Raw genomic sequence first — 27,783 nt, forward strand, 5'->3', positions numbered from 1 at the left:
GTAATTGATGGGAACAGCAGAAGTTTTATTTTTTAAGGTAAAATATTCTATAGTTGCAAAGCAATCTACAATCCCTCAGCTGAATCCCTGATGTGTTCCTTGGCTTTCGATTTGCAAAATGAAATTCCATGAAAATGACATGATGGATCATAGAGGCCGGGAGGGAAAAGGATGCGAGGGACTCGTAGCTAAATCTTGTTCTGATCTAAATTTACGACACAGTGATTCCTGGTTTGCAGCAGTGCCTGGTTCTGTTCTGCTGGAGAGAGCTGGATTGGATAGCTCACTTTAGTGTGGACGCTCAGCCAACAAGAGACATATAGAAAAAACGATATGTAAATGAAAAAAGGGCAAGTGTGTGGGAACTGTAATGAAATAAAAAACATGGGGCTTTATCCTCATTCATCCCCCTCTTTTTTTTTTTTTTTTCCAGTCCCAGTGGGCCATTTCTAATTTCATAATCAGACACGCAGAGGGATGTTTATGAAATAGAGTCTGAAAGGAAAAGAGAGACTGAGTGACGTAAAGGGACTCGGAGGGGGGAGAGGCTTGCATTTGTTTTAACACACAGTCATGGCAACAGCCAAGTACGAAATTTAGTGGCCTTCGCTGGCAAGCTTTGCCCCAGCTCTCAGGGAATAGCTATCGGATTGCATTTTACGTACCGCTGAGAAGTATGTCAGTTCCCCACGTCTGAGCACCCAGCGCAGAAATCCTCTGAACAAACTGAAAGTCTCATGTGAGTCACGGATGCAGTTGGAGGCAGTGCTTCACATTCACAGGCTTAAATTTCTTGACCATTGATTGTGAAATGCAACTCTTTAAACATTTACCCCAATATTTTGTCCTCTGATCTGTAACTGTCATTACGTACAGCGCTCTGTAGGAACCTTTAGTCCACACGTCGTTTCTCTGTTGTAGGGAATGGACAATAGTTACTACACAACAAATGCAAGAGGGAATCTCACCGACACTGCAGCCCGTCGGCATGGTGATTCTCATGGTAAAAGGTTGGGAAAAAAAATATTTTGACTGTGGAGACAGAAAAACCACATTGACAAGCTTTCCCTCTTCAGAGAGGATGTGGTCCAGAGTTTTAAATTCAGTTTGAACAAAGGTTGCCAAAAGGAACACTCTTAGGAGTAGTGGGCTACTGCATTGTAACAAACCATTATGTTTAATATTTTTCTTTTTAGCATACAGCAGTCATTATAACTGTGAAAAGTTTCATAAAGAAACCATGCCCAGTCTGGTTTTACTAGCCGTGACTGATGGCCTGTACAAATATCAGAGTCATACGAAGTACATGTACCGAGCAAGCTCCTGGAAAAGTAATCATTCCCATGGTGAGCACAGCAAAGTAATGGAGGCTGCTGCTGCTGCCTGCTTGGAAGTCTCTGCCAGGTCTGTAGTTTAGAGATGTCCGACTAAGACAACAATGCATTTTATGGTCCTTCATTTTTCATATTTCATTGGCTTTCCCTTTTTTGGGTCGGTTTTCCCCTGGTTCTCCTGTTTTCCTTTTTTTCTGTTTTACCAGAACAAACGAGAGTAAGTATATCCGTAGACCAGTAGTACAACCTGGTGCTCAGTTCTTCTGTAACACCAAAAGCTGAAGTACAGAGCAGCAACGAGGCAGAGCAGTGCAAACTTTCCCCCACATTCTCAGCAAATCTGTCTCCACAATCGCTTCTCTTCTTGTGGCAAACCCGTTTTTCCCCCCATAATCACGCTTCCTCCCCCTCCTCATCTTCCTTTCTTTTTTCCATCCTGGTCATCATCGTTATCAGTCCTTCCTGTCTTGGCCAGAGGCCTCTCTTTAATATTCTCTGGGACCCAGACACTTGAGTTTTCCATTTACAGTGTTCACATCAACAAAAGGAATTGCTGTGGTATCTCTCATGAGGTCCTCGCAATGTGTGGCGAAGCTGCAGCTGGTTGATTTATTCAGCCAGTGCCTCTGTTTATATACAACTTCTTACATTGTATTTGTCAAGCAGAGTTCAATCTGCACTTCTGCGTTGAAACAAACGCACCATTGAGAGATGAAGGATGAAGTGTTCATTTGAAGGTTTAGGTTTATGTACAGTTTAAGTGTGGTTGATGTGAGAATCCGACCTCTGTTCATGTCTTTGGTTGGGTCCGCAGGAACACACTTTTCAGTTGGAACCAGAGGTGACGTCAGTTTTCCTCGACAGCCCTCATGTTAACCATATATATGTGACTGAGCAGATACAGCCGACCTCTAGGACGTTGCTTTAATGAAAAAGCTGCTCAGTCAGACCAGCATGTGGAAATGACAGGCCGTCTGTGGTTTGGCATAGCAGTCTCTCTCTCTCTCACTCTTTTTTTCTTTTAATTGCAGCAATACTGCAGCATGTAAAACCCTCCCCTTACCAGAGCCGCCCCGTCAAAGCCTGCTGTTTGCGATGTCTGAGTGTGAAATGAGACTATAAAGGCAAAAGAGAAATAAAGGATGTAAACTAATAGTTTCTGGAGAGGCCGTGGATTGGTTTTTTGCCGCTTGATTTCACATGGGGCAAATGGTTATTACACAACAACTGCAGATAAATGACTTTAACTTCAGGCTGAATTGCGTGTACACAGATGGATGGTTGGATTAGAAGATGGGCCCAGGTGGTCCGGCGTTGAAGCGTCAGTGACAGTTGTTGAAATGCTGTGGTTCTTGTGGAGCGAGGGAGGCACAGGAGCATCTGTGTGTCTCCTCTCGGACGCACCGCCTACCTGGGTGGTCAGGTGGTGGTTGGGGCTGAGAGACAAACGCATCTCCAAGTGACTATGGAACGTTTTTGTTTTAAGAATCATCACCAAAGTGGTGTTAAAGTTGGGAGAAAGTAATGATTGACACGGTGGGAGGAAGGAAGGAGGGCAGTGCTTATTTAAAAAAGGACAGCTTTTTAAATAAACGCTGAGTTGTACTTGGTGAGATGGGCTCGAGTCTCCTACACACAGGTTAAGATACATCCTGCCACAATGACAACACGCTCAAAGTCTTGAGGAGGCTCCACACAGGACTGTCAACCCCAGTGGGAAGTTGCTCATGCGTCTTCTCAAGTGTTAACGGTGTTTTCTAATATGGGCTTAACACTATCCCTTCATCCTCACTCCCTTCCACCGTTTCCCCCTTTTCTCTCCTCACATCCTCGTCCTGACGCGAGTAATGAAGTTCCAGAGGCATTGCCTCGCCCACGCATGAACGTCTGCTTTTAACATCTGCATTTGATATGTTGCCTCTTTTACCCCGCCGGCTGCCTCTGACGACTCGCCCTCGAATGAGCATGACTTCTCTTTGTGAGTAGACTTCCTGATGGGGTCCAAAGTTGCAAGCAGTTCGGAGGAGGTTTTGCTTCCAGTCAGTCGGACTGTCTCATGGGGGGGGGGGGGGGGTATGGGGGAGCTGCAACCTGATTCAGCTCTTCATATTGTAGCCCAAGACAGCCGGCCCGGCTGGCAGGGATTAAGAGAAGAGATTGCGCAACATTTTTCCGACCGTTACGTCAGCGTCCCTGGCCTGTTGGCAGCCTGTGGGGCCAAAGGAGGGTCTGGGTTCCCCTCGCAGTGTCTGTGTGGTCTCCTGTCTTCACCTCATCCCTGAGGACAGTGGCAGAGGCCAAACCGAGTCCAGCCTGGTACCGACTCTTTGTGTGGTTGTTGGAATTCTCTTTTTTCAAGTTCCTGAGTCTTCACCTTCACCTTAATAACGTGTACAGAAATCACATTGCATTGCTGCTTCCACAGCTGCCACAACTTAGTAAGACTGGTTTTGGGAGAAGTTCTGCAATGAGAAATGTATCAGATTATTGACAGAAAAGCGACAAATTACAAATCCAGTAACCTGAACATTTATTTTAAGTTATTTATGAAGTAAAAGAAGTCCAACATTCGTCAACTACAACTTGTCTGCTTCGCGTCATTGTAAACTGAACAGCCTCTGCTGCTTGACAGTTGACAGAAAAAAATAGATATTCTAATTTGAATTTTCTGTATTACATTTAGGGGTGGGGTGTTCAGGGTGCATGCTGGCTCACTGATTTACTTGTGTGACTAATTGGGATTTATCTGTCACTTATTTAATTGGTATTGGTCTGTGCTTTTCCTGCTACCACCACTGAATATCCCCAACTATCAAGCGATGCACACCACAGTGCATTACCTTTTTTTTTAAATGATAAATTCAGGAATGAATAGCAATACTTTGTTGTTATAAAGACAAACTTTTTGAATTGACTTTTGAAATATTATATCATGGTTTAGGAACATTCTCTCTCTCCTGTCATATCATATCATGACCTCTGCCTCCTCCCCACTTCCCACCGAGTGACCTCTGACCAGTTCAATACATTCAGTAAAATGCTGACATATGGTTTTGTGTACCTGTGCATAATGATAACATTTCCCTGATTGTCTGTATGATTTCAGGAACTGTCAAGCTGCGGCTGGAACAAGAAGGAGAAACACAGCTCTGCTCCAAATGTCGTGGCCTTCACTCGCAGGTTCAACCAGGTGAGACATGTACACGGTTTGCACTTCACTGCTGCCTCGAGTCTCAAACAAGGTGAGAGCAGGGAGAGAGAGAACCGTTCCTCCTGCAATGTTAAAGATTTATGAGCCTTGGCCAATCGAGGAATGTTGAGAATACAAATCATCTTTCAATTGTGCCCCTCTTCTCTCATTCTGCAAGTACCAAATCATCACCCCAGCTCTCCCAGAGGTGGTTGTTTTTAATGCTCTTGTCATGGCAGAACCTAATGACCTCCACATCTCCTCCCTGCTCATATACCACAGAAGTATATCCCCAGGTAAAACAGGTGTGAAAGAAAGGCAGGATACTTTGTCCTCAGATGGATCTTGGTTCTTCTGACCTTCATGGAATTATGAATGTGACTTTGCATGTTGGGGCAGCTTGTGTAGAATGTTTCCACGTATGTAATGTATGCAGGGGAGTATATGGCACGCTCCCTCAGTGCCCTGTGCAATTCTCAATGGGAAGTTGTGGGTAATGATGTAAGGGGGTAGCAGTGCCCTTTAATCCGCTTCCAGTGTTTTTGCCAGACTCCTCTAAGACCCACTTTACTGCCCTCCAGTATAAATATGAGATGATCTAACAAGAATGTGTTGCTGTGGAAACTTCATGTGGAGCAGATCCCAAACGGTGATTCAAGATGTTTGCAGCACACATTTCAGCTGCTGCAAGCCAAAGAAAATGAGCTTTTTGCATAATAATAAGAATAACAAGAGAGCGGAGAGTTCCAGAAAGCTCCTTAGGATGAGCTGGTCCCATATCACTCTTCCTTCAGTCACTGTTTTGCTGGTTTCGGGATCCAGTCGATCACTTGCCAGTCGATTTACCATTCAACAGCTGATTGCAAATCCGCTATCAGACTCACCATCACCTCAAGTCTGCTGGCCAGCTATTGTCCTCATCTTTGGCCAGATTTCCAACTCCACCTCATCCCTTCCTCCACTCAGGCCATTAAATGGGTGGATTCAAAACTATAAACTTGTGGCCGGATCCCTCTACTTCTGCCTATTCATGATTATTAAAGTTCTTGGGCCTCTCAGCTCTGTTCTGGGGGGCCTTGATGCGCTCATAAGCACAGCCCTTCAGGTCATAATATGACATCCATACAGACAGCTGTCTGTATGGATGTCTCCTCCTTATCCCCATACCAGACGCGTGGGCAGTAATAGGCCTGGGCGACACCGGCCTGCTTGTATTACCCGCTGGCCCACCCAGCCAACTTTGATCAAAATACATTTTCTTGCTTAAAAAATTGTAAGAAAATAAATAACTAAACGTATTTATTGATTGGGCTCTATAAACGTTTGATTTGTCTTCTGATTTAAAACATCATAAAGATTTTACCGTCCCGAGCGGACAAGAGTTCTGCATAAACTTGGATACTGCTTAGATAGCGCTTGCACTGTGTGCGTTCACGCGACAGGCATACAGTTCTCGGCAGCAGGCAGATCTGTACTGTGCGTGTGCGTCCGAATACAATGTGATGTCTTGTACTGTCGTCATGAGTGATCTCGTTGTGCAGCTTTGGAGGCCAAGTCAGCCTCAGACACTGTGATGAATCCCTGCGGTATAGTAAATTTTGTCCACACTGACCTCGCATATCAACATAAAACACTGAGGAAACTAAATGTGAAGCTGCTGCATGTTTTTGCTCCCCAGATTGGAATTGCATTTTACAGTCAATGGAAACTGCAGTCTACTGTACACTGGAGGTGGAAGGCAGATTTCAAGATATAAGATCAACTTTATTGTCCCAGAGTGGGACATTAATCTCAAGCTCTGCACCTTTGCCACAGCCATAAAAAGACATGGAAATACGCATCCAGAAAATACCCAAAGGTTTTGATAAATGGTATCTTAAGTTACCTAGAAATAACCATCACCCAGTGGCCATTCTGACCTTATCTGACACTATCTAAACATGTCATTGACGCCAGGATAAACACATTTTAAAATCAATTTAATCTGCTTCGAGGGGAAACTGAACCTCCCACCAGACTCAAGTTCTTTTTATATTGAGGTCACCATTTCGAAGATTGAGATGCAAATGAAAGTGCAAGCTAATGGGAATAGCATCTGTGCATCCTCTGTTCATTTCCATCACCGCCTCTTCTGCTCTAAAGACCACTCCATGTGAAATGGTGAAAATCAAACACACATGGCTCTGTTTGCTGGATACAGTGCCTGAATAGATTGAACTTGCGTTTGACGTGTGTATCATGAGGTTATTAGAGAGGAGAGAGGCAACAAGCGAGTGAGTGGCTGGAGGGATTTATCTTTTCACTCATCACCTCGTTCCTGAAACAAAAAGGTTTTTGGCTTTTCCCAACCGTTGGACTTGCCTCTACTAAAGTCTAACTGCAGAGAAGGCAGGGAGCAATGTGAGAAAATGATTGAGAAACCGAATTATGCAAAAGTATGTCTGCATTAAAAAGGATAAGCAGAGAGCCTCAGTCTGCTAGTCTTATCAGAACCACTCTTTCCCATACATTAACGCACATCGATTACACACATTGAATACCAGCCTTGACAGTGTGGTTTTCAACTGGGCAGGGGTTTATCTGCCTTTTTGTATTTGTGTATTTTCTGTACAACACACAGTCACAAAACTTGTGTATTTCAGGCAACAATGGGCCCGTCTGTTTGGAGCACTAGGAGAAATCCCACCGCGTCAGTGGGCTGTTAAAGAAAATCCAATCTGTTTTTACCACCCCCGTCTGTGTGTCTGTCATCCGGGGTGCTCATGAGAATGTGTGCTGCATCGGCATGCATGTGCCAGGACTGGGCTCACTTGCCATTCACATATGTAATCAGCTGCCACCAACCCGATCGGGCTTTGTTCGTTTATATCTTAAAGAGACAGTAAAAGATTTGCAATGAAGCACCTTTGAACGTGGTATTATTTAATAATCAATTAAAACAATGGATGACTCCCTCAATCATCTCCTGCTACAAATAGAATGTATTGTAGCGGGAACACAATGTGCAGACAGACAGCTGTGGGCTCTGAGCCCTGTGGCATTGAAGCTAACTTACCCTCCCATTACCTCTTCTCTTCCCTCGCTCTCCTCCCTTTTCCTCTTTCCATCCCCTCTCTCCCCAGAGTTTAAACACTGATTGATGCACTGTGTGTGTGTGTGTGTGTGTGTGTGTGTGTGTGTGTGTGTGTGTGTGTGTGTGTGTGTGTGTGTGTGTGTGTGTGTGTGTGTGTGTGTGTGTGTGTGTGTGTGTGTGTGTGTGTGTGTGTGTGTGTGTGTGTGTGTGTGTGTGTGTGTGTGTGTGTGTGTGTGTGTGTGTGTGTGTGTGTGTGTGTGTGGCTTACCAGAATTCTCCCTCTTGGTCTGGCCAAGCGCTCTGAAAACACACGTATACACACACACTGTCCTCCCGCTTTCTCAGTTGACATATTAGGAGTTATGGTGTGTGTCTGTTGTATAATCAGCTTGGAATCACTTGGATTTTCCCTGCTAAGCTCTTGTTTTCTCAGGGGCTAATTTCTAGGCAACTCTAATGGAGCATTCCTGTTTGCAGCCTTTCCAGAGTTATACTAGTTTCAGTTGTCACGACTGTCCGCAGACCTGTTCAGTGTCATTAGTTCTGCTGTATCCAGGGTCTGTTTCTTGCGTGTTTGTGAGTGTCGCTTGGTGCCATAATCTGTGTGTGTGTGTGTGTGTGTGTGTGTGTGTGTGTGTGTGTGTGTGTGTGTGTGTGTGTGTGTGTGTGTGTGTGTGTGTGTGTGTGTGTGTGTGTGTGTGTGTGTGTGTGTGTGTGTGTGTGTGTGTGTGTGTGTGTGTGTGTGTGTGTGTGTGTGTGTGTGTGTGTGTGTGTTCTTCTAGACAAGTTTTTGGGTGGTAAGAGAGATCCTCCATGCGCAGACGTTGAAGATCAGAGCCGAAGTGCTGAGTCTTTACATCCGCACTGCCAAGGTACATCCGTTTATGCACAATAAGACATTGTTCTTTACTTTTTGAATGTTTGCAGAGTTTACTCAAATTGTATTCTCTATGTACTTTAACTTTTCATAGAAACTGTGTGACATTAACAACCTCCATGCAGTCATGGCGGTGGTGTCGGGGCTACAAAGTGCTCCCATCTTCAGGCTTACCAAAACGTGGGCGGTGAGTTTATTTTCCTTACTCCGAAAGCAAGTCTGGTTTATTTGTAGAGTGCTGTCAACACGAGGATGTCACGTCGATCCGTGTGAAAACACTGTCGACTTAAACCGAGGCTAATACAAACTATCACATAAAGGACATGACAAAGGCAGGAAAAATAAAGAAAAACAAGTATGTAGGTCAATCAGAAAACCCACAATTCACTTCAGATCCTGAGATAACATGAGAATTTAATGAACAGATTCCATCCCTGGAAGGTATTCTCCTTGAATTGTTGGGCTTTTCTTTAGTGAAGCACATCTGTCCCTTAGAGAAATACCCACTACCTTCAATGTGGTGGGGACATTTTGAACACATAATTCAATTGTAGACTTTTTTTTAACAAATCAAATTTTGTATCTGTGCCCATTTTACAAATGTGTGAGGGAACACGGGTCTATGTCCGTGTTCTGACGTCTCTAGCTCGAAATCTCCATACGTCTTTGCTCTGACACTTGCCAAGTGATCTATTAAGTGTGTTTCAGTAGCAGTCTATGAAGACAAATAACTTGATGGAGGCGTTTCTAATCCTTGCTTCCTCTGAGAAAACCCTTTTCTTTAGGACACTTTCTAATACACTTGTAATTGTTCTATTCTGACACTAAAAAACTGACCGCAGAATATTACCAGCAATTCTACTTGTTTTCCAACAGCTGAGCACTCACTGTAGCTCCAGATTCACAACATTGAAGAAAGGTGGTGCAAATTTGTCGCCGGTTGATAGTTTGTCATCAGACTTTTGAGTCACCAGCAGCACTTAAAAACACCACTGCGTTTGCCAGCTCTGTCAGTGTTACATTATTTATCTCCAATTGTCAGACTTTCTTCTGTTTATACAGATACTTTTGGTGTAGTACATGGATTTCCCATTTCACATGAAAGTGACTTAAACGGGTTACATTTTAATGGGAAAACCCATCTTCCTTCAAACTTCTCTCTGACACTTCCTGTTGCTAAAATGCCAGCTGGTTTCATGTTCTCTATCTCTCCGCTCCCCTTTTGCTGCCCTTTACCTCACAGCTACTCAGTCGGAAGGACAAGGCAACGTTTGATCGACTGGACTACCTGATGTCCAAAGAAGACAACTACAAACGTCTGAGAGACTTCATAAGCAGCCAGAGCATGGTCTCTTGTATACCATACCTAGGTAACAGACACAAGCAGACATCCTCACACACACTCACAGACTGTCACATGGTTTGATCTTTGAGCAATGCTCTGATGTTGCCGACTGTCAGCTTCCTTTCTTTATGGACTGTTTACGGGCTAAAAGTTAATCTAAGGACAAGCGTCTGTGTTTAAGTTACTCACTGCCCCTGGCCATGTGTCTGGTATAAAACAGACGCTCACATCATTATCTCATGGTTTATGTAGTGCCAGAGTCGTCGGTCAGTATGGTTTATTGTCTGTTGTTCCTCCGCTGTTTTCATTCTGCTCCGTTTCTCAGAGAGCGTCGAGCGTGTAGTTTTCCTGCTCTGTTGCGAAACATCTCAAAGTTCCTTTGTGCTGGAAAACAAAGCCATGAATCAGTAAGGAAACTAAAAAATAATAATAATAAATTTCTTTTTCCTTTCCTAAATATTTATAGCGCCTTTCTCCTCGGCTCCACACAATGACATCACACAGGAATCCCTTATGAGTTGTGCAGTGGAATCGCTCATGTCCACATGTGTGGTTTTATTGCTGTACTGTTTGTTCTTTTTATTTTTTTGGACTTGATGATGACTTTGATCTTTACTGCCGCAATTTTTTTTCCTTCTCCCATCAGACTTGTATCATAGCTACTGCTTAGAGATTCAAACTTAGACCCTTGAGTATGAACAAACAAGCACAAACACAGACACAAGCATAAACACAGAGCTGGAGAGTCTGTTTGTCGTTAAAGACTTAGGACAACCCACCACCCCCACTGTGCTCTGTCATGGAAGTCTGGACGTAACGGCAGACCGTGAGACGAATGCAAAGCTAATGCTTTGTAACGGCACACGTTTACCAGCTCAGCCGTATGTCCTCACCGTGTGTGCGTGTGAATCAGAAGGAACTACTTTCCGTTCGGTAAGCGCTTCACTGATGTGTGACAAGTTGGTTGTTCTGTAGGGTGGAGACTTTTTGTAAGTCTTTGAGTGATGATGTGTGAGAGCTTTCTTGCAGTCTCAGCTCGTCAATGATGAGTGTGGATGTGTGATGTGTGACCAGCTGGCTGTCCTCGGCGCCGGACCGAGCCAAGTCGGGTTGGCACACAGGATGGAAATCACCGCTCTCCTGTTCTCTGACATTCCCCTCCATCATGAATCCACTAGATCCTTCAGAGAGAGGGGGGAGGGGAGGGGGGGTGAATGAAAGCCGCAGTGCTGGTTCCAGAGCATCACTCTGTGTGTTTGTGCGTTGTTAAATTTGGGTTGGGGTTTCTCCTGATGTATTTACCCCTGGTCACTAAACAAACTACCTGTTGAATCCCAAAGTCCCAACCCACAGCAGAGGGCCAAAATCCCCATGTGTGGTGTTTTTTTTGTGAGCTAAATACGCCACAGGTGGGTAAACTTCTACAATGTGTGTTTGTGTATATGTGACTCTTTTCTGCCTTCCTGTTGCTTATCTGTGGTGATAACGATGCCAAAGAAAGAACCTTGTGTCGGCTCTATAGTCACTGAGCCTGGAATTTTACAGTGATACGTTTGTGTGTGTGTGTGTGTGTGTGTGTGTGTGTGTGTGTGTGTGTGTGTGTGTGTGTGTGTGTGTGTGTGTGTGTGTGTGTGTGTGTGTGTGTGTGTGTGTGTGTGTGTGTGTGTGTGTGTGTGTGTGTGTGTGTGTGTGTGTGTGTGTGTGTGTGTGTGTGTGTGTGTGTGTGTGTGTGTGAACTCTGACCTCTTATTTCGTCTCAGCAGACACAGACCCCTCCTGTCTGTGTTCACCACAGGGCCGGTCTGTTCAATACTCAGATGAACTTGTTCCTGTTCTCTAGCCAATCATGCAAAGGACAAAGAGCCCACAGAAATGTATGGCCCCAAAGTGGCAGAGCGCACACACACACACACAGACTGAAATATTTCCCCATTTCATTATCCTCTCACCTTGGCTACACTGGCTCTGTCATCCACTACTGTGCACTCTAGTGTTTTAACAGTGCTTTTGAAAATTATTTTAACCCTAAAAAGTGATTCGGGGGACAATTTTGTGTATAAAGCACAAGCTTTTGCATGTCTGTTGTAGGCAGTTGTAGTTCTGGGGGCTCAATATTGCGATGAGGAAAACCGGGGATATTGACACTTGTTTTCAGACAATATCTGCTTCAAGATTCTCAAATATTAGCACTCAGTTATACACATAGTTGGCCAATCACAGCGCAAAGTGGGTGTGAATGTTGGAGACTCACAGATATGGTTGGACGCAGTCTCCGAGTCTGACAAATCTTAAATGGTGTTGGGGGGAAAGACTTTCCGAAGTTGTCTGGCCATCTCACAAGCTTTTCAGGCAGAGTATATTGGCCCCCTTAGGGTCTTAAAGTATCTTAATTGACTCCATGAGCATTGACACAAGCCAAACTTCAATAACTAGCCTCCTGTTGTTTTTAAACACTAACATTTACCTGTCCCTCACACCTAATATAATATCTTACTGTACCTCTGTCCCTCTGCGCTCCTCTTTCTACTCATAGTTTGGAAACCTCTGCGTTAAACAGATTAGGGTAAGCACAGCTGAAATGTGTCCTATGCAGACAAGGAGTTTATCAACAGAGCTCTCTAAATAGGGTGCTATTGAGTGAGGACTTCTGTTAATATTTATTTATTTATTATGGTGGTCAAAGGTCCAGGTCACTGACCTCATCCACATGTCCCACCCTGAATGTGTTTCCTCACATCTCAGAAAACATGGGAGCAGATTTCCAAAAAGGCCTCATCTAGATAAAATGAACACGTTGGTGTGCTGTGCATTGAGTCGGTGAATGTTCCTCTTCCTTCTCCTCTGCACATCTCTGTCTCTTGCCTTCACTTATTAATTTAATCCAAATTCTTCTATAGCAGCATCATTTGATATCCTGTTATCTTTTTCTGTCTCTACTTTGATATATTGACTGCCTCCTTGAATCTGTCTTTTACCCTTCACCTAATTTTTGTCTTTTTCTTTTTTTTTGTCTACTTCTTTCAAAACCAGAATAATGTGGTTTTAAATGCAGTCACTGTGGTCGCAGTTAATTTTTTATGATTTCTGCTGTCTCTCTGACCCTCTTCAGTGCTTTGATTTCTTGGAAAGCCCTTACATCAGGTTAAGGAAATTTGAAGTGTGTATAATCCTTTTATATTGATAGATGGGTTGCTTATATTTTACTGTAATATTTCAAAATGGTCTGATTCATTTTGGAAAGGAAAGAGTCACACGTTTGTTTTGCTATTCATAGAAAGAAATTAAATTTTACTTGGAAACTGGCAGTGCATGTCACACGTTCTCAAAACTCGAGTCAACTTGACATCCACTTTGGATTAAACTTCTACAGAGGATTAAAAAAATTATTAAGAATTGTATTGGTACAGGGCTTGGATATAAAATGGCCATGGTTATACTTTCTATAAATACGCTGATAAATAACAAAGACTGGCGACATTGAGTGACAACATTGTGGATATTTTGGCCTGAGTAGAATCACACCTCTTAAATTAACTTCCACAATTAAATCCAAAGATATTTACATACCAAAGCCAGCACAGCCATATGCACATTGAACAAGCACACTGTTACATGAATACATTTGTTTGTTTGGGGTCAAATGAAACCCCAGAAGTCCAGACAAATCCCAGAATCAAGTTAACAGTAAGTTCTTCAAGGCCTTTCCTCTCACCATTTGTTAGACAGATATTCTGGCTGACCAAACAATTTTAAACTCCATTGTGATTTAGTGCTTCTAGTGTTTACCATCCCAGTACATCCAGCAGCCCTTGGTATGGGCAACTTTAACTTCAACAAGTCACCATTAGCTGCTCAGAAGAAATCTCGTGTCTTTAGTAAATGACCATTTCCCTTTATTACATACCGAGTTTCAACAGGAGTGAGCAAATCAGAACACTTGAGAGTAATACTGAGTAATATCTCTCAGGGAGATTCATGAACCATGAGTGTCCGGACTGAAAGGTGGAGGAAAGCGGTTACTTGTAGAGGGGGCGATGGCAGCTGTCTTCATCTCCGTGTCTCTGCGTCAACTAAGTCACTTCCGACCGAGTCATTATTGTCTGCCTATGAACAGATGCCACAGTCTCGTCCTCCAGTCCCGTTCTGCTTTTACAGAATTTGTTCATGGGCAGATAAAGATGAGGCTGGAGACTGTGGAGCATTTGAACAGAAAAGTCTGAGGTTTCAGTCGATCGGTCGAATCATGAGGCGTACGGACTTGAGGGAGTAGAATCCTCCCCCGTATTCTGCCCAGAAAATTCCATCCTGAAATTTGCTGCGGTAAACTCCCCCGCTGTACCACACGCCGTTCAGGTTGGTCTGGCCACAGGCATTGTACCACCAGCCTCCCTTATGGAAGTGAGCGCAGTTGCCTAGCGGAGCGGGACACAATGTGAGACAAGATGACTGTGATGGACAAAGACAAAGCCGTTGTGTCATTGTGCTGAAACAAACATAACAAACGAGGCTACATTTGGAACTCCTTTAGCATCCACCCTACCTGAAAATGCATCCTTGTCACGATCAAGTGTGGTGAACTGTTTGCCGTTGTGACTGCTGAAGGAGTCCCCCGCGTTGCCCTGGTAGGTGCCAAGCCTCAGCCTATAACCCTCGCTCTCTGACTCCAGGTGGAAGCTGCTGTATTCCGCGTACACCTTCTTCCCTGTCCAGTCCTCCAGCTCTATCATCAGCTTATAGTCGCCCTGTTTCCCCAATTTGTAGATATTGTCCAGTCCAAGCCAGTGTTCACCGTCTATGTTGCCAAAGCCTCTCTGTAGGGGGACAAGCACCAACAAAGTGCAGTGTTATTTGGAGTTAGTCAACAGTGTGGGTTAGCTAACTCTTGAAAGAACAGATCTTTTTATTCTGTGATTAGAGAAATCATGTCCAAAAAAAACACAAACTGTAAATCCGAGTGAGGTGAGTTTGGAGTATTGTTGCCTCTGCAGTCAAGTACAATGAAATCAAACCAGCTTTCTGTTGAGACAATAATGTTTTAAGGTTGTGATCTGTGGTTTCTCTCTCAATATGAATTAGTTGAATGTCAGGGCCAGCGGTGAAATGGCTGCAGATGTATGGAGAGATGCGTATTGAATATACCCTGGCCAGACAATCTTTTTATGTTTCATCAATCTAGGTGTTAAAAAGTGTATGTTCCTTTGTCCATCTCCCCTGCTGCATTTCCTTCTCAGCCCACCAGGACTCTCTAATTATGTATATTTGTGTGTCAGTCTCTAGCTACGCTTCCTGACTGTGATTTTGGTGTGAGCCAATCTATCAAAACTGTTAAGATAAGTTCTTGCTTAGTTGCTACAAAATGAAATGCTGAGACTGGTCTGCTTACGAGAGTGGAGATGGCAAAGCTTCAATAACCTTTCTCTCGCACACTGAAAGAAATTTTGACAATTTCCTTAAAGGATCAGATACATTTTTTGGTAAGGTTGTCTAATTAAACCCTGCCTTTTTTCATTAACCTACCTTGTAGTTCTCCCAATTCCGGAAAAAGTTGACAGAACCATCTCTCCTCCTTTGCAACACGGTCCATCCGCCATTGTCAAGGCCATGTTCACACCAGACTTGAATCAGCCTGTCGCTGCCGTCTGCCTTAAGCAGGTACATCCCGCTGGTGGTGTGTCCCGCCTGACGCACCTGGAAACAGTCCTTGAAGGGACCTGGGATCAGAAAGATCATTGATCAAAGAGTTTGAATAGAGATTTTGCCGGTGGCTCTGATTTATATTGACTGAAAGAGTTCCCTATTGCAATATCACCTCTGGCAACAATCTATTGTTATATTGTAATTTGATATGGCTAATTTATCATTGAATTGCTCAGCCATATCATGCTTCAGTATAAATTATGACCAAGTGCAATATCCAAAGCGCATTTAAACATTTTTTTAAATAAATAAGGTGTTACAACATGCAATCATGAATGTGGTGTTACAGAAATGCCCCAGCCTACAAATCATATTGAGAAGGGAACCGACCCCAACAAAAATAACCATAATTTTCTCTAATGTTTTTAGTTAAAATAAAATGGAATAAGTCCCACTCAATTTGTGTCTCATATTGCATTCACAGTATCTGTCAAAAATAATCCAAGCATGTTTTTTTCCCAGCCCTAAAATGTACAATATGTATATAACTTTCTTTAACATTGTGAGAAGGGGCATTTTTTGTTGTTGTCACTGTTGTTTTTGACATTTCCACAGCTTACCTTGGGAATAATGCATGGATCTTGATGATAAAATCAGGCATATCTATAAGTGTGTAATTTGGTGTGGCTTGATTGAATTGAAGGGGACTTTTGGTGGAGGTATGTGCTCTACTGAGTGCCATTCTAGTTGCATATGCAAAAGTCATCATCATCATCATAACTCTAGGGGCTGGAGACAGCAGACGAGAAAAGGGGGAAAGAAAGTTGGGCAGGAACCATTCGAGGGGATGTATCATTGTCGGTGCATTCTTTGGAAAATATCTCCTCCTGCTTCAAAAATCATGCAGTCTGAAACTACATAAACATGTATTTGCTGCCTTGAATTGAGTTGGTCTTCAAATGAAGCCATGTGGTAGCGCTGCACCCAAAGCTGAAGCAGCTGAACCTAAATCCTGCATATTTCCTCTCTTTTCCCCAGTGTGAATGTATTAAACCAGTATGAACACAGGCATTGTGTGGGGGCACCCAGGGCCTTAAGGTTTATGGAAGATGGTTTTCTCAGCTGTATATAAGAGCACATAAGGATTCAGTATAATGCCCTGGTACAGATACCTAAAACTCCCTTGCAAAAGGTTATGTTTTTCTAGTAATAATGTCTCCATCAGAACTGTCAGTAAGGGGCTTCCCTAACATATTCCCCCTTTCTCTCCTCCTCTGTCAATTTCTTGTCAGTTTCTTTAAACATTGCTTTAAGAGGTTGAGGTTAAAAATAAATTGAACCATTGAGCCATAGCAGGTTTAAAAAGAACTCAACTAGACCAAACTGTGGTCAGGCAATTTTTATTTACATTAGTAGTAAACCTACATGGAAGAGAGCCCATTAGTGCTCTTTGGTGGCTTAGCTATGCGTTATGAAGTTTCTACTTATTTTCTTCTGTGATTTTGTTTCGCGCTGCCTGTTGAAAAAGGCCCATTCATGAAAGTGAAGTAGTGAGGTGTCCATCCTTGTCAAATATATGGTTTACATGTGTTTTATGTGCACAAACAGTAGAAATGTTGAAATATCAGGCATGTTTTTCATTTCCTGAATGTTTAATTGTGAGGGACGATGTGTCAGCCACACCAGCCAAAATGGTCCTCCTCTCAAACATTTACTCTAGACAACCTCACGAAAAAACATTTATCAGAAGACTGTATTGAATTCACACTTCACATTACTGGATAGGCCGTAGAATTTCAGTATCTGATTTAATCAAATACCAGAGAAAATGCTCTTTGACCTCAGTATTCTTCTGGAAATCATATTATGTCTCTGGCTTCTTTTATTTCCCTCTTTGTCTGCGGGATGTTATAAATAAATTCATCCATTTCACTATGTGGTTGTATAATCCCTTTCAGAATTAACTGCCGTCGGCGAATTGCCAGTCAAAATACTGCAGCGCTGACCACTTTTTAGGAGCCATTTCCAAGCAGCGTCCTAACTTGCAAATTGGTTTCCTATTTGAGACCATCTTTCTCATATGTCAGAATTAGTCGGTCTCTGTGAAAAAGTAAATCGGAGCCTTATCTGACTAGATAGTTTTGTGTTGAGGTCTGACACTTGGGAATCTAATCTATTAAATGGGTTTATATTCCTTGCGTACAATAGACAGAAAGTGTTTTTAATGGTTTTCAAAGAAGACCAATCCACATCCTACTAATTTAGTGCATATGCTCAGTGCTGTGCAGCCAAAGCAGGCAGCCAAGTCGGAATCATCGGAATGTATGATTTCATGGCCTCTGTAGCATGCCAAGAATTGGCCAACTGTGCCTCAGCAATACCAACTGTGGCAAGAAATTACGTTTTGAATTGCACTTTTGTAGATAATTGTTTATGTGGTTGCGTGTAATTAGGACAAGTACTGTTGTAATTGACAAGTACTTTAAAGCATATTTGTTTTTACTCAGCTTCCTTCTCCCAGAAACTTAGTAGACCCTTGATTATTTCACAGCGTTATACCACTTATTCCTTCATCATCCCCTGCCACATTAACGTGGGTACATACCATCTGATGTGAGTGTTCCCTGTGGTGGAGGGTTGTTCACAAAAGGGCTTGCAGTAGGAGATTCCATTCGTGATCCACGGGGAAAGGCCCGCTTGTTATTGTCCCTCTGTATCTCATTGGTGAAACGATTATTAACTGGAAGGTTCTGCGGCACCACCTGTACCAGTGGAGGTACCACGGGCAGCTCACTGCGTCCCAGCGTCCTCAGGCACTGGTCCTCCAGTTCAGTGATGAGAATGGACTGGTTGTTGACCACTGCAGCCATCGTGGCGAACCGGGCCTCCAGCTCCTTGTATCTTGAAGCCAGTCGCATCATTTCCGAGGTCACGTTGAGGACGCGGTTCTCCAGCTGGGCCAGCTCTAGAGAGTTGTCTCTTTTCCTGATGATCTCATGCAGCAGCTGCATGTAGAGTTGGGTCACCCTGGAGTTCATGTTCCTGCTCTCTTTGCGCAGCAGCTTCATCTCATTCACCAAGTTACCATCCACATCCACCACCAGCTGCAGTGTCTCAATCTCACGTCGCTGTTTGTTGAGCACCTCCCGCACATCGGCAATGTCCATACGGGTCACTCTGTCCTTGTCTGGTTCTGGGCCTGTGGTGCTGGCACAGATTGGACCTGTTGACAGATATAGGAGAGATTACCAGGAGGTAGTGGGGGGGGGGAGGGTGAAAGGGAGACAACGGACGATAAAGTTCAGTTATTCTCCAAATAGCTCTTTATTTCTCCTAGACAGAACTCCAGTTTATCGCTGAATTATTATTATATGAACCTGTGATTTTCTGCTCGGGTACAAGGAAGGTGTAGGAGCACTTTTTGGCATCAGGATCCTGGGGAGCTCTTTTACTCCTGTGGAGAGAAAGCTCTTTGGTCCTCCGGGCTTCCCTGGAACTCCTGCAGTAACTTTCCTCCCAGAGAGAGAGGCAGAACACGACACACAGGCTCCACACCAGCCCCTGCATTGTTGCTGGAGGCTTAGATGAATAGATGGACAGCTACTGATGCTCCCTCCAAGTCCCTCCAGGCCTTCCTGTTGGAATATAAGACCTTAAGAGTCGCAAACAGAAAACGTCTTTGCCTACAAAGGGAATCTAAGCGGATGGCATGCCGATTGTATACTTATCAAGAACAGAGGACATTACTGCCATGCAATTTAAATCAAAAACTATTTTTGCAAAAATCCAAAGCAATTGTTTTAGAAAGTGTTCTCTTAATGTGCACTAAAGGCCATTGTTCCACACAATGTTGTTTGTGTTAACAGACCGAAAGAGAGAACACATTTTCTGATCAGCCAAAAGCACAAGGTCTGCTTTTCATCTCAGGGAGTTCTCCCGTTGACCAACACCCCTTTTTTTCTGAGGCAGTGTTGGTTTCCCGACCATTAAGAGGTCTGATACGTGGCAGCTGGCTGTGTTTTATCTTTGGTTTCTGCCCTTAAGCTTTCTTCAATCTTCTTTAGTCTTAGAATGAGATGTTCTCTCTTCTTTAGCTAACATTCGTCCTTTTGTCTTTTTTAGTATGCAGCTTAGTGTGTTGATTGAGAAAATCTTCGACCAACCCCCTTTGGGGATCCAAGAACGTTTCTGGAAGTTGGCTGCATGAATCTAGTTCTACTTTGGCTTCTAGATCATACTGTATTTTCATGTCCCCTCGACTGTCACTGCTCCTGAGTTGGTCCTTTCTAATGGCCAAGGGAAGTGATTTGCAGTACTAAATGGCTGATTGGTCAGACACAAGCTCAGCGACTGATACAGCGTTCTTGTAATGTACATTTTTTATATAACATACCCTACTTCCAGACTCGTGTGAAATGAATAAAAAGGGAGAAATGTAATTGCTCAGTGCAGTTACCTACTAAAACCAAATACACTCTCTGATATGTCTGCGTTTTCTCACCGTAGTCTTTAGTCTGCCTTCCTACCTCCTCGTCTTCTTTCAAACGTTGATTCTATTAGCATTTTATCCACGCTTATTCCAGTTCTGTTTCTCATCAGTGCACAAGCACAAAACCCACACACAGAGATGTACACACTGCTCCATTTAACACCCCGGCCTGCGCAAGGCCATGACGGTCTAGTCCTGCTAATCCACTCCAACACTCTTCACACTCAATCTTTACTCCTCGCCACATCATTAAGTCCTACCTCCACCCTGAAGCCCAGGCATTGTGTGTCTCCCATATGACGCATTTGTGGTTCCTCAGGAATTCTGTCAATTCCGTCACTTGGAACAATGCAGAGAAGGGACGGGATTACAGCTAGCACTGCGGAAGATATGTAGTGTGTGTTTGCAGTCTTGCTGCATAATCTTGTGTGTCCATCTGCATGATTGAATACTGTGTGTGCATGACTATCCAGAGACGTTACTCATTTTCATGGTGGTGTGATTTTCCAGCAGCTGGTGTGTCTGACTGTGTATCCAGGTACGGTATACTTGCTGACCCCAGTAAGAGCTATTAATGACTTTAACAGTAGCATCACCAGTATCGGTTCTCATGCGTGTCTTCTCTTCCAACCTATGACTTGGCTTTCTGCTGTTGCTGTGAGCTTCATACACGTGACCATAGGCGGCATTGTCTACAGTTTAGGGAGGCGTGACCATTACAGCTCATCCATCAGTTCTCACCTCGTAAATTTTCCCCGTCTCTCTCTTCTCATCTTTTTCTTTTTCCTTCTCTCCCTCTCTTTCCTGTCTTGTGGAGTGGGATTTTCCCCTTGGGTGGTGGTTCTTAGTATGAGGGGCCTAGTCTATTTCAGAGAACCACACCATATCAAAGACATTCAAGTGAGCGTGGAGAGGTCACCACGGTGCTGTGTAGGTACAAAGTTTGCAGTGTTTCCTCAGAACAAGCCGAATGTCTTCTTTTTTTTTTTTTTTCTATCCCAACAAACCTGAACTAAACACTGCTGAAGGGCTTGGGGCGAGAAAAGAGTTTTAAACTGTACATTACGGAGAAGCCGTTACATTTGTCCCAATATGTGGTGCTGCCCTACTTGTAGTAGTAAATAGAAGAGAGTAACTGTGGTTGAAAGTGGGTCATGGCCCTTTTTTTCCTTCCAGGCCCATCATCATGATCATAATTTGAGGCATAGCGTTTGATAGATAAAATACACCAAATACTTTTTTATTCTTGACAGATTTGCGCTCTTTTATCTGCCCGTTTCTTTCCACTTAATTATTTTCCTCTTTGTGCAAACCCCCTCCTCCACATGTTTCTTCTTTTTTCCGCATACTTTCTTTCCTCATTGCCTTGATGTTCCTTCCCTTCTTTTTGCTTACGGCTAAATAACTTGGGTGGAAAAATATGAAAGTTATAAACTGTAACCAATACAGAAGTTTTCAAATTTTCTCGTTGATATCACTAGGATTTATTAAATTGCATCCTTCCTGACAAACATTTATTGTGAAATGTTAAACCACCGAAACTGTGTGGAATAGGGGATTTGAAGAGGGCCTCTGACTCTGTCTACTTTATATTTTGGCAACAGTATGAGCTTCGTAAGTCTTCCTAATTGTGCAGCTGGATCGTAACTCCACTAATGGTTATTAATAGTCAGGAGACATATGACAGTGGATTTTTAATTCCTCACTCCCCACTTTGTCTTTCAATGTCTGAGCTATGGTCTATTTTATTTTCATGACTGTTATTGGAACAGTCTAAGGAGGGACATTATTTATGTGTAGCCTACTTCCTTTGCTCTTTTTAACACACTCATTCGTCCAACTGGGAACAATTTTCATTTGAGCAAGTGTCAAACATTTCACTGTTTAAAGTCAATAAAGTAACTCTGCCGTCTTCTAAAGACAAACTTTCAAATGTTCCATATATGTATTCTGCTCTGACGCTGCTCTATTTTATGTTTATGGTTTGTGAAATTGGTTATGTTCGTTTTTTCATTACAGTTAAAGGTTCTTGTATTCGGGATGAGCAGCTCCGCCGGTTCTTATTGAACGCAGCTATTTGAGTGGTCATTTCTTTGACACCTGGCTTCAGATTGATCTAATAATGATTAAAGAGCTTAGTTGCTACACTGACAGATCTCTGGAATGGCTCATGCACAGAAAAATTCATACACAGCTATTTTTCTCCACACGTGCACCCACATTTGCACACAATTCCTACACACAGACGCACAAACACAAAGTGCAAAGTGGTGCCAACTATTCACCTTTGACAAAGCCCTGTACTGAATAACTATTTCAGCATGAGTTTGGCTCTCCAATTGGCTCACCACACCACTCGCTCTCGATATGTGTGTATCCTGAGTTCACTGCCTTTCGTCTACATTGGTTTTTCTGTGTCAGAAATAATTCTTTTCTGCCTGTCATAAGAGAGGAAATGACCAGAGAACTCATTAAGCGAGGCAGCAGCGCTGCTTACTTTACTCCTAGACAGGAAACATTTGTTTTGCCTTGTTTGTTATACAGGGTGATGAATGTTGGTCGGTCGCTCAGAAAGACAGCCATATGTAGTTCTTGTCACTTCGGGTTACACTGTAGTGTTCTGGCATGAAGTCTCCTGTGATCTGAGACAAAGATTAATATAAAAGTGGTTTAAACTGTTTCCATGGGAAAATGTGGTTCGCTGCAGGTGCTTAGAAGTGAAGGGGACGTCAGGTGTGTTGTTAAGAAGGAACCCTTCAAAATCACTGCACATTTCTGTGCAAGGCAAATACTGATTGACCTGTCTTATTCTTACTGTGAAGTTTAAATCTCAAATGATTAGCCATTGCACCTCTCATTCATTTTAATTCATCTTTGGAATAAAAGGAAGTTTAATAACGTTAAGTCGAGTAATAGATGTGTTGAATGTGTCGGCTTTTCTGTTACGTGATGCTGTAATAACTACGTTATATTCACATTTTGAATGATAAGTAATTTTCTCCTAAAAAATCTGGAGGTAAACATGATAATTTGTTTCCTGGTGCATTGCAAGCAGGATAGATGCATACGAGTAAGGAGAATCTGTTTTGATTCATATCAAATTCAAATGTGATTCACCAAATCCCTTTGGTCGAGTGCATTGAACTGTTCGTGCGGTACCAGGTAAGGAGCATGAACTAAGGCCCACGAAAATGTCAAACTTGGATTGGGGCTGTTTCAGTACCCGAAGAATCACTTGATCTCTGTTGTGTCTGTTCCAGATCTCCTGGTCAGTGTATCTCCTGCTGTGATTTACCAGTTCTAATGTGTGTAGCCTGATAGATTGCAGTTCAACAAGTGGAGGAGAAGGACATGGACAAAATCGGATCAATATTTTCATGGCCAATGTATTTCCCAGCCTCAAAATCCTTGGTTTCCACTCCCACTATCTGACCTGCTGACTTTCCCACAACAAGTCCAAAGTGTCCTGAAACATGACCGACCATCACTCTCTGAGAGAGAGAGAGAGAGAAAAAGCAATAACAAAAAAAGGAGAGGAGCAACAATGAATGTCAGGGCTGCTTTACATGAAAACATGGAGCTGAGCCCGAGACTGACCCCAGCGTTTCACCCCGACATGATGTCACCAGCCACCGTTTGTGTCAACATAGCCGAGTTACACTCATACACTCACTGAGTGAAGTGTTAACACAGCAGCACATGTGGAAAATGAAGGGCAACAGAAAGCTGAGAAACCATCTAATCAGAGCTGGAGAAAGGATAGAATGAGAATCGGAGGGAGAAATAGCTGAGATGTGAGGTTATGGAGGAGAACGCAGCATGAATGTGGATGTAGTAAAAGTCCTGAAATGAAACAATTAATTACAACAAAAACAACTGAGAAGGTCACGACTCACAACAAGGGGAAAAAACATAAAATCTCGATCAATCAAACTGAAGGAACCTCACAAAGATCACTACCACAGTGGAATAACAAATGCACTGCGCTTCAATATTAATGGTGCTGTCTTATATCTCATTAAATTCTGCATGTTGAAAGTATTAAAAGGGAAATCATCTATGGTACTGGAGTGCTAAAATTGTATTTGCTCTGCATTTATAATTCGAGCCAGTGATTGAGACTGGAGCCTCACACTAGAATTTAAAAATGAAGGATGAGGTAGACGAGTGGGGATACTGTTAGATAAAGTGGTTTAATTTAAGAATACATTAGCCGTTGGTTACAAGGCAACCAACCAAATAATAACTCCACAAGTGGATCTCACCTTCTGCTTTCTAGCTCCCGAGGAGGGACCCCCCCCCCCCCCCCCCCCCCCCCCCTAACCCCAGGCCCCACAGCCCCAATCTGTTTTCCTTCTTCTGTAGTGAAACTCTAAACATCTGGGCTGATGTTGGGGTCAGAGGTCTCTATGTGGGGATTATGGTGCAGCCTCACCCTTCCTCTAACCTCCCCCTTCCCAACCCCTGCAATCAATCGGTCTTTGTGGAAGATGCCCCTTCCCCCTTTGGCACAACACACAAACACAAATACACACACAGGAGCACAAACTCTCTATTCTTATGTTTGAGGTTTCGTGGAAGGTGATGAAGTTCATATCAGGCCGTTCCTCTCTATTTGTCATACTTAGTCAGAATAAGGACTCGCAACTCTCCAACGGCCTCATTCGTCATCTCTTTACCTCCCCCGCCACAAAACACAAACACAGCCGGCCCCCAGCCACAAACACATATCTCTAATTCTTGCATGACAAAATCCCATAATTTTACACCATCTTGAACGAGTGTCTACCAGTATGATATTACCCAGGCAGACTGATTAGCAGTTCCCTCACGCTTTCAGGTGGTTCCCCCGCCTGGTTATATTCAACTAGTAAAGTGGCACTTGTTTTCAAGCATTGGAAAAAAGCCGGAGGAGGGTTGGGGGAGAGAGGTGAGCTAGGAAGGGGGACGTATTAAAAAGTAACAGCATTTATATAACAGTTTGTTTGGCAGCATAGTGTAAATTTTCAGAGATTACTCGTAAGCACTCCTACAAAGTCTTTCTTGGGTTTTTATTTCTCCTCTGGGTCTCACCTCATTTTAAGTTCACACTACTGACTGCACATGCTTTCTATTAGTTGAACACACACACTAACACACACACACACACACCCATTGCCATTGCCCACTGGCTCTTCTTGGTTACATGCCTCTACTTCTCCTGTCTGTTTATCCCGACCTCCTGGCTGACCTCTTCCTCCCTATGCTGACCTGTCCATTCAGCTGTATCCAAGCTCTCATTAGGGGGATTCTAAATGAGCTTGGTGGTGCAGCTAGAGGGGTTTCTTTCAAATTTGACTGCAGACTTGTCCTAATTTCCCCCTCGGTTGTTATAATTCTTTTTGCTAGCCCTGTGACTCATAATCCAAGGTTGAGTTTTATGCGATGAAATGTGTCCGGCTTGTTCTGCTGCAGCTGGATTTAACCACATGTGGTCAGCACAGTGCAGCACCAGTGTTTTTGGACAAGCCCATGTCTGTATCCTGTGTGTGTTTGGGTTATCTGCGTCTGATTCTATATGTGGCTCTGCTGCTCTGCTGATAAGATCAGCCGAGCTGTCTGTTACACATCTGTGAATGCGAAGGGTCCGCACACAGCCCCGGGTTAAACAGCGAGATGCAATTGGCTGCATGCCCAGCGCCTGAAAACTGCAGTCGGCCGAGTGAGCTATCAGTTTCCCGCTGGGCTACAACATGGTCTGTGACGGGACGGCTGGGCAAGGGCAGCAGTTAACCGGCTCTGACAGCAATACCATGCACTACCTGAACGCTATTTATTGGCTTGTCCAGGGGGTTTAAAAAAAAGTTAAAACAGCAAAGACATCAAACAGATTTCCTGTTGTGATTTACAGTCTGGGGTGAGGGTTAAGAGAATGGTTAGTTTATGTGTGGTTTGGTCGTAATGACCTGTTAAAGCTTTCTCCCAGACCTGTCCCCCGTGCTCCAGGTTTTAGGTAAACCTGAGGGCCAAGCTCCGCTGCTCAGCACAGTGTGTTCTGGATATTTCTCAGAAATCTGCGGCTGCCTCCTGTTTATCAATTTAACTGCCTCTTCTTTCACAGCCTGAGTTATTGGAGGTATTGATATTATGATTTATTACTCCATGAGTAAAAAAAGCAAGCTCACGACGAAATGTTTTCTTAGTTTCCACTATTCTCGTTTTGCCTCTTACTTCAAGCTCATGTGTTTTTTTGAGGGAGCGTGTGTCTTTCATTGTTGTCCACAGCATTCACAGATGTGGCTCTTTAGCAAACAGAACATTTTTCCAAGGATCCCACCAACAGACCAGGACATAAGTGAAAACATTTGAGGGCAATTGTGAGTTGATGATATGGAAGTGCTCCAGATTGATGCTGTTAGTGTTCAAAGATTTTGCCATCATGGCAAGCTTGTGGCTGAAGTGTTTTCTGTCCACGGTGTGTATTTGATAGAGGATGTGGTGAGAGTCATTTTACATTGTATCATCACTTTTCATTAAACATGACCCGGTGGAGGAGACTCGCAGAAACACATTCAAGGATTCCACAAACTACAGTAGTGTTTTCTTTTTTCTTTTTCTCAGCATATGATCTCACAATCTCCATTAATAACAAGGAGAAGCAAATGCTGAGAGACACGTCACCGTCCCACAATGTGTAGAGTATTGTTGATGAAACCTTGATTCCTGCAGGTTAACTGCGCTCCATCCCCACACCCCTGTTAGCAGCCAGGCTCAGATGGAGCTGTATTTTGAAACCAAAAGCCCAGAAAAAATAAACAAGCCTGGTTCCACAGTTCAAATCTCTCCATCTGATCAGATCAGACATCAGCCTCCCTCAAGTGTTTCACTGGAATTCTCTACTCTTTACTCTTTTTCCTCTTTACCTTGGCTTCTCTTCAGGTCAGGCCTAGTGTACATTATATATGAAGTTTATCAGTTGGGGAGAACACACTAAGACAACAATGACTAAAATCAGTAGTCATTTGAAAAAGTCCTCTAAATGTCTTACTGCACATCTCTGTCAATTATCAGGCTATAAACTGGAAAAGATAAAAAAAAATCACCAAACGACATTCATTTTCTGTATTATGGCTACACCATTTGCAGCCCGTACTTCCTCTCATATACTGTTAATCTCATTTGTTGAACGTATATATATATATATATATACACACATTACAGCTCTTTTCATGCTGTATGAAGTATATTTCAGTCCTCAGACTGCAGAGGAAAGCCAAATAAGCATTGCTAAATGTTACTGTCTGCAGCTGGAGCCTCCAGTCACGAAACGTCCTAACCTCTTCAACCTCTCAGCCAGAGCTCCCCCCCACACACACACACACACACACACACACACACAGAATCAAACTTGTAAACTTGGACAACATTTACCTTTTTGTTACCAGTGGTTGGGGGGAGGGGGGGGTCCTTCAGTTATGGTTTCACCTGTGTGTTGTATTGCGTCTTCACCGAGCTGCACTGCCCAGGACTCATCTCTCTGTCCCCCGGTCTCTCTCTCTCTCCTTGCCCCAGTCTTCTGAGGTTCTCCCCTCCACTCGCTCTGTCTCTCCTGCTGCTGAATATCAAAAGTACAGGCTCTTTCGTCAAGGCCCTTTTTCCCAAAGATGTTCCCCTCTCTGTGGACTCAGCTGTCCCGGGGCTTGAGCTGGGGCATGGTTCAAAAGCCGGCCACTTCAACAGACTGAGCTCCGATTACTGATGCTTTGAGTTTTCCACAAAGGATGGGGGAGACTAGAGGAGGGGAGGGCAAGGAGGGAGGGAGGGGAGGAGAAGAAGGGGGGAAAGGGTGTGGGAGTTGG

General features: G+C 43.5%; 2 protein-coding genes across 5 annotated transcripts in view; one reads left to right on the forward strand and one right to left on the reverse strand.

The window, feature by feature from the left end:
- ralgps2 (Ral GEF with PH domain and SH3 binding motif 2) overlaps window positions 1-27,783 on the forward strand; it is a 62,502-nt gene that overhangs the window by 23,829 nt on the left and 10,890 nt on the right. For all 4 annotated transcript variants that reach the window (XM_035647259.2, XM_035647262.2, XM_035647260.2 and 1 more), the window contains exons 6-9: window positions 4,441-4,524; window positions 8,380-8,469; window positions 8,569-8,661; window positions 9,718-9,844. In XM_035647259.2, the coding sequence (XP_035503152.1) occupies window positions 4,441-4,524; window positions 8,380-8,469; window positions 8,569-8,661; window positions 9,718-9,844 (394 nt within the window). The remainder of the gene's footprint in view (window positions 1-4,440; window positions 4,525-8,379; window positions 8,470-8,568; window positions 8,662-9,717; window positions 9,845-27,783) is intronic.
- On the reverse strand, window positions 13,689-27,689 carry angptl1a (angiopoietin-like 1a). The gene is made up of 6 exons (XM_035647263.2): window positions 27,356-27,689; window positions 18,834-19,091; window positions 18,062-18,679; window positions 15,337-15,530; window positions 14,360-14,630; window positions 13,689-14,231 (listed from the first exon to the last, which is right to left on the reverse strand). The coding sequence occupies exons 2-6, from the start codon at window positions 19,021-19,023 to the stop codon at window positions 14,044-14,046; spliced, it is 1,461 nt and encodes a 486-aa protein (XP_035503156.1). The 5' UTR covers window positions 19,024-19,091; window positions 27,356-27,689; the 3' UTR covers window positions 13,689-14,043.

Source organism: Scophthalmus maximus, chromosome 13 (assembly GCF_022379125.1).
Source record: "Scophthalmus maximus strain ysfricsl-2021 chromosome 13, ASM2237912v1, whole genome shotgun sequence".
Classification (NCBI taxonomy): domain Eukaryota; kingdom Metazoa; phylum Chordata; class Actinopteri; order Pleuronectiformes; family Scophthalmidae; genus Scophthalmus; species Scophthalmus maximus.

What these genes read in the sequence shown, in the direction of transcription:
- angptl1a (XM_035647263.2), bottom strand. Translation starts at nt 19,023, where the DNA reads ATGCAGGGGCTGGTGTGGAGCCTGTGTGTCGTGTTCTGCCTCTCTCTC. An exon ending in GGGAACACTCACATCAGATG is followed by an intron (nt 15,531 to 18,061) that starts GTATGTACCCAC and finishes TTCTGATCCCAG; the next exon opens with GTCCCTTCAAGGACTGTTTC. An exon ending in TGACAAGGATGCATTTTCAG is followed by an intron (nt 14,232 to 14,359) that starts GTAGGGTGGATG and finishes CCGCTCCGCTAG; the next exon opens with GCAACTGCGCTCACTTCCAT.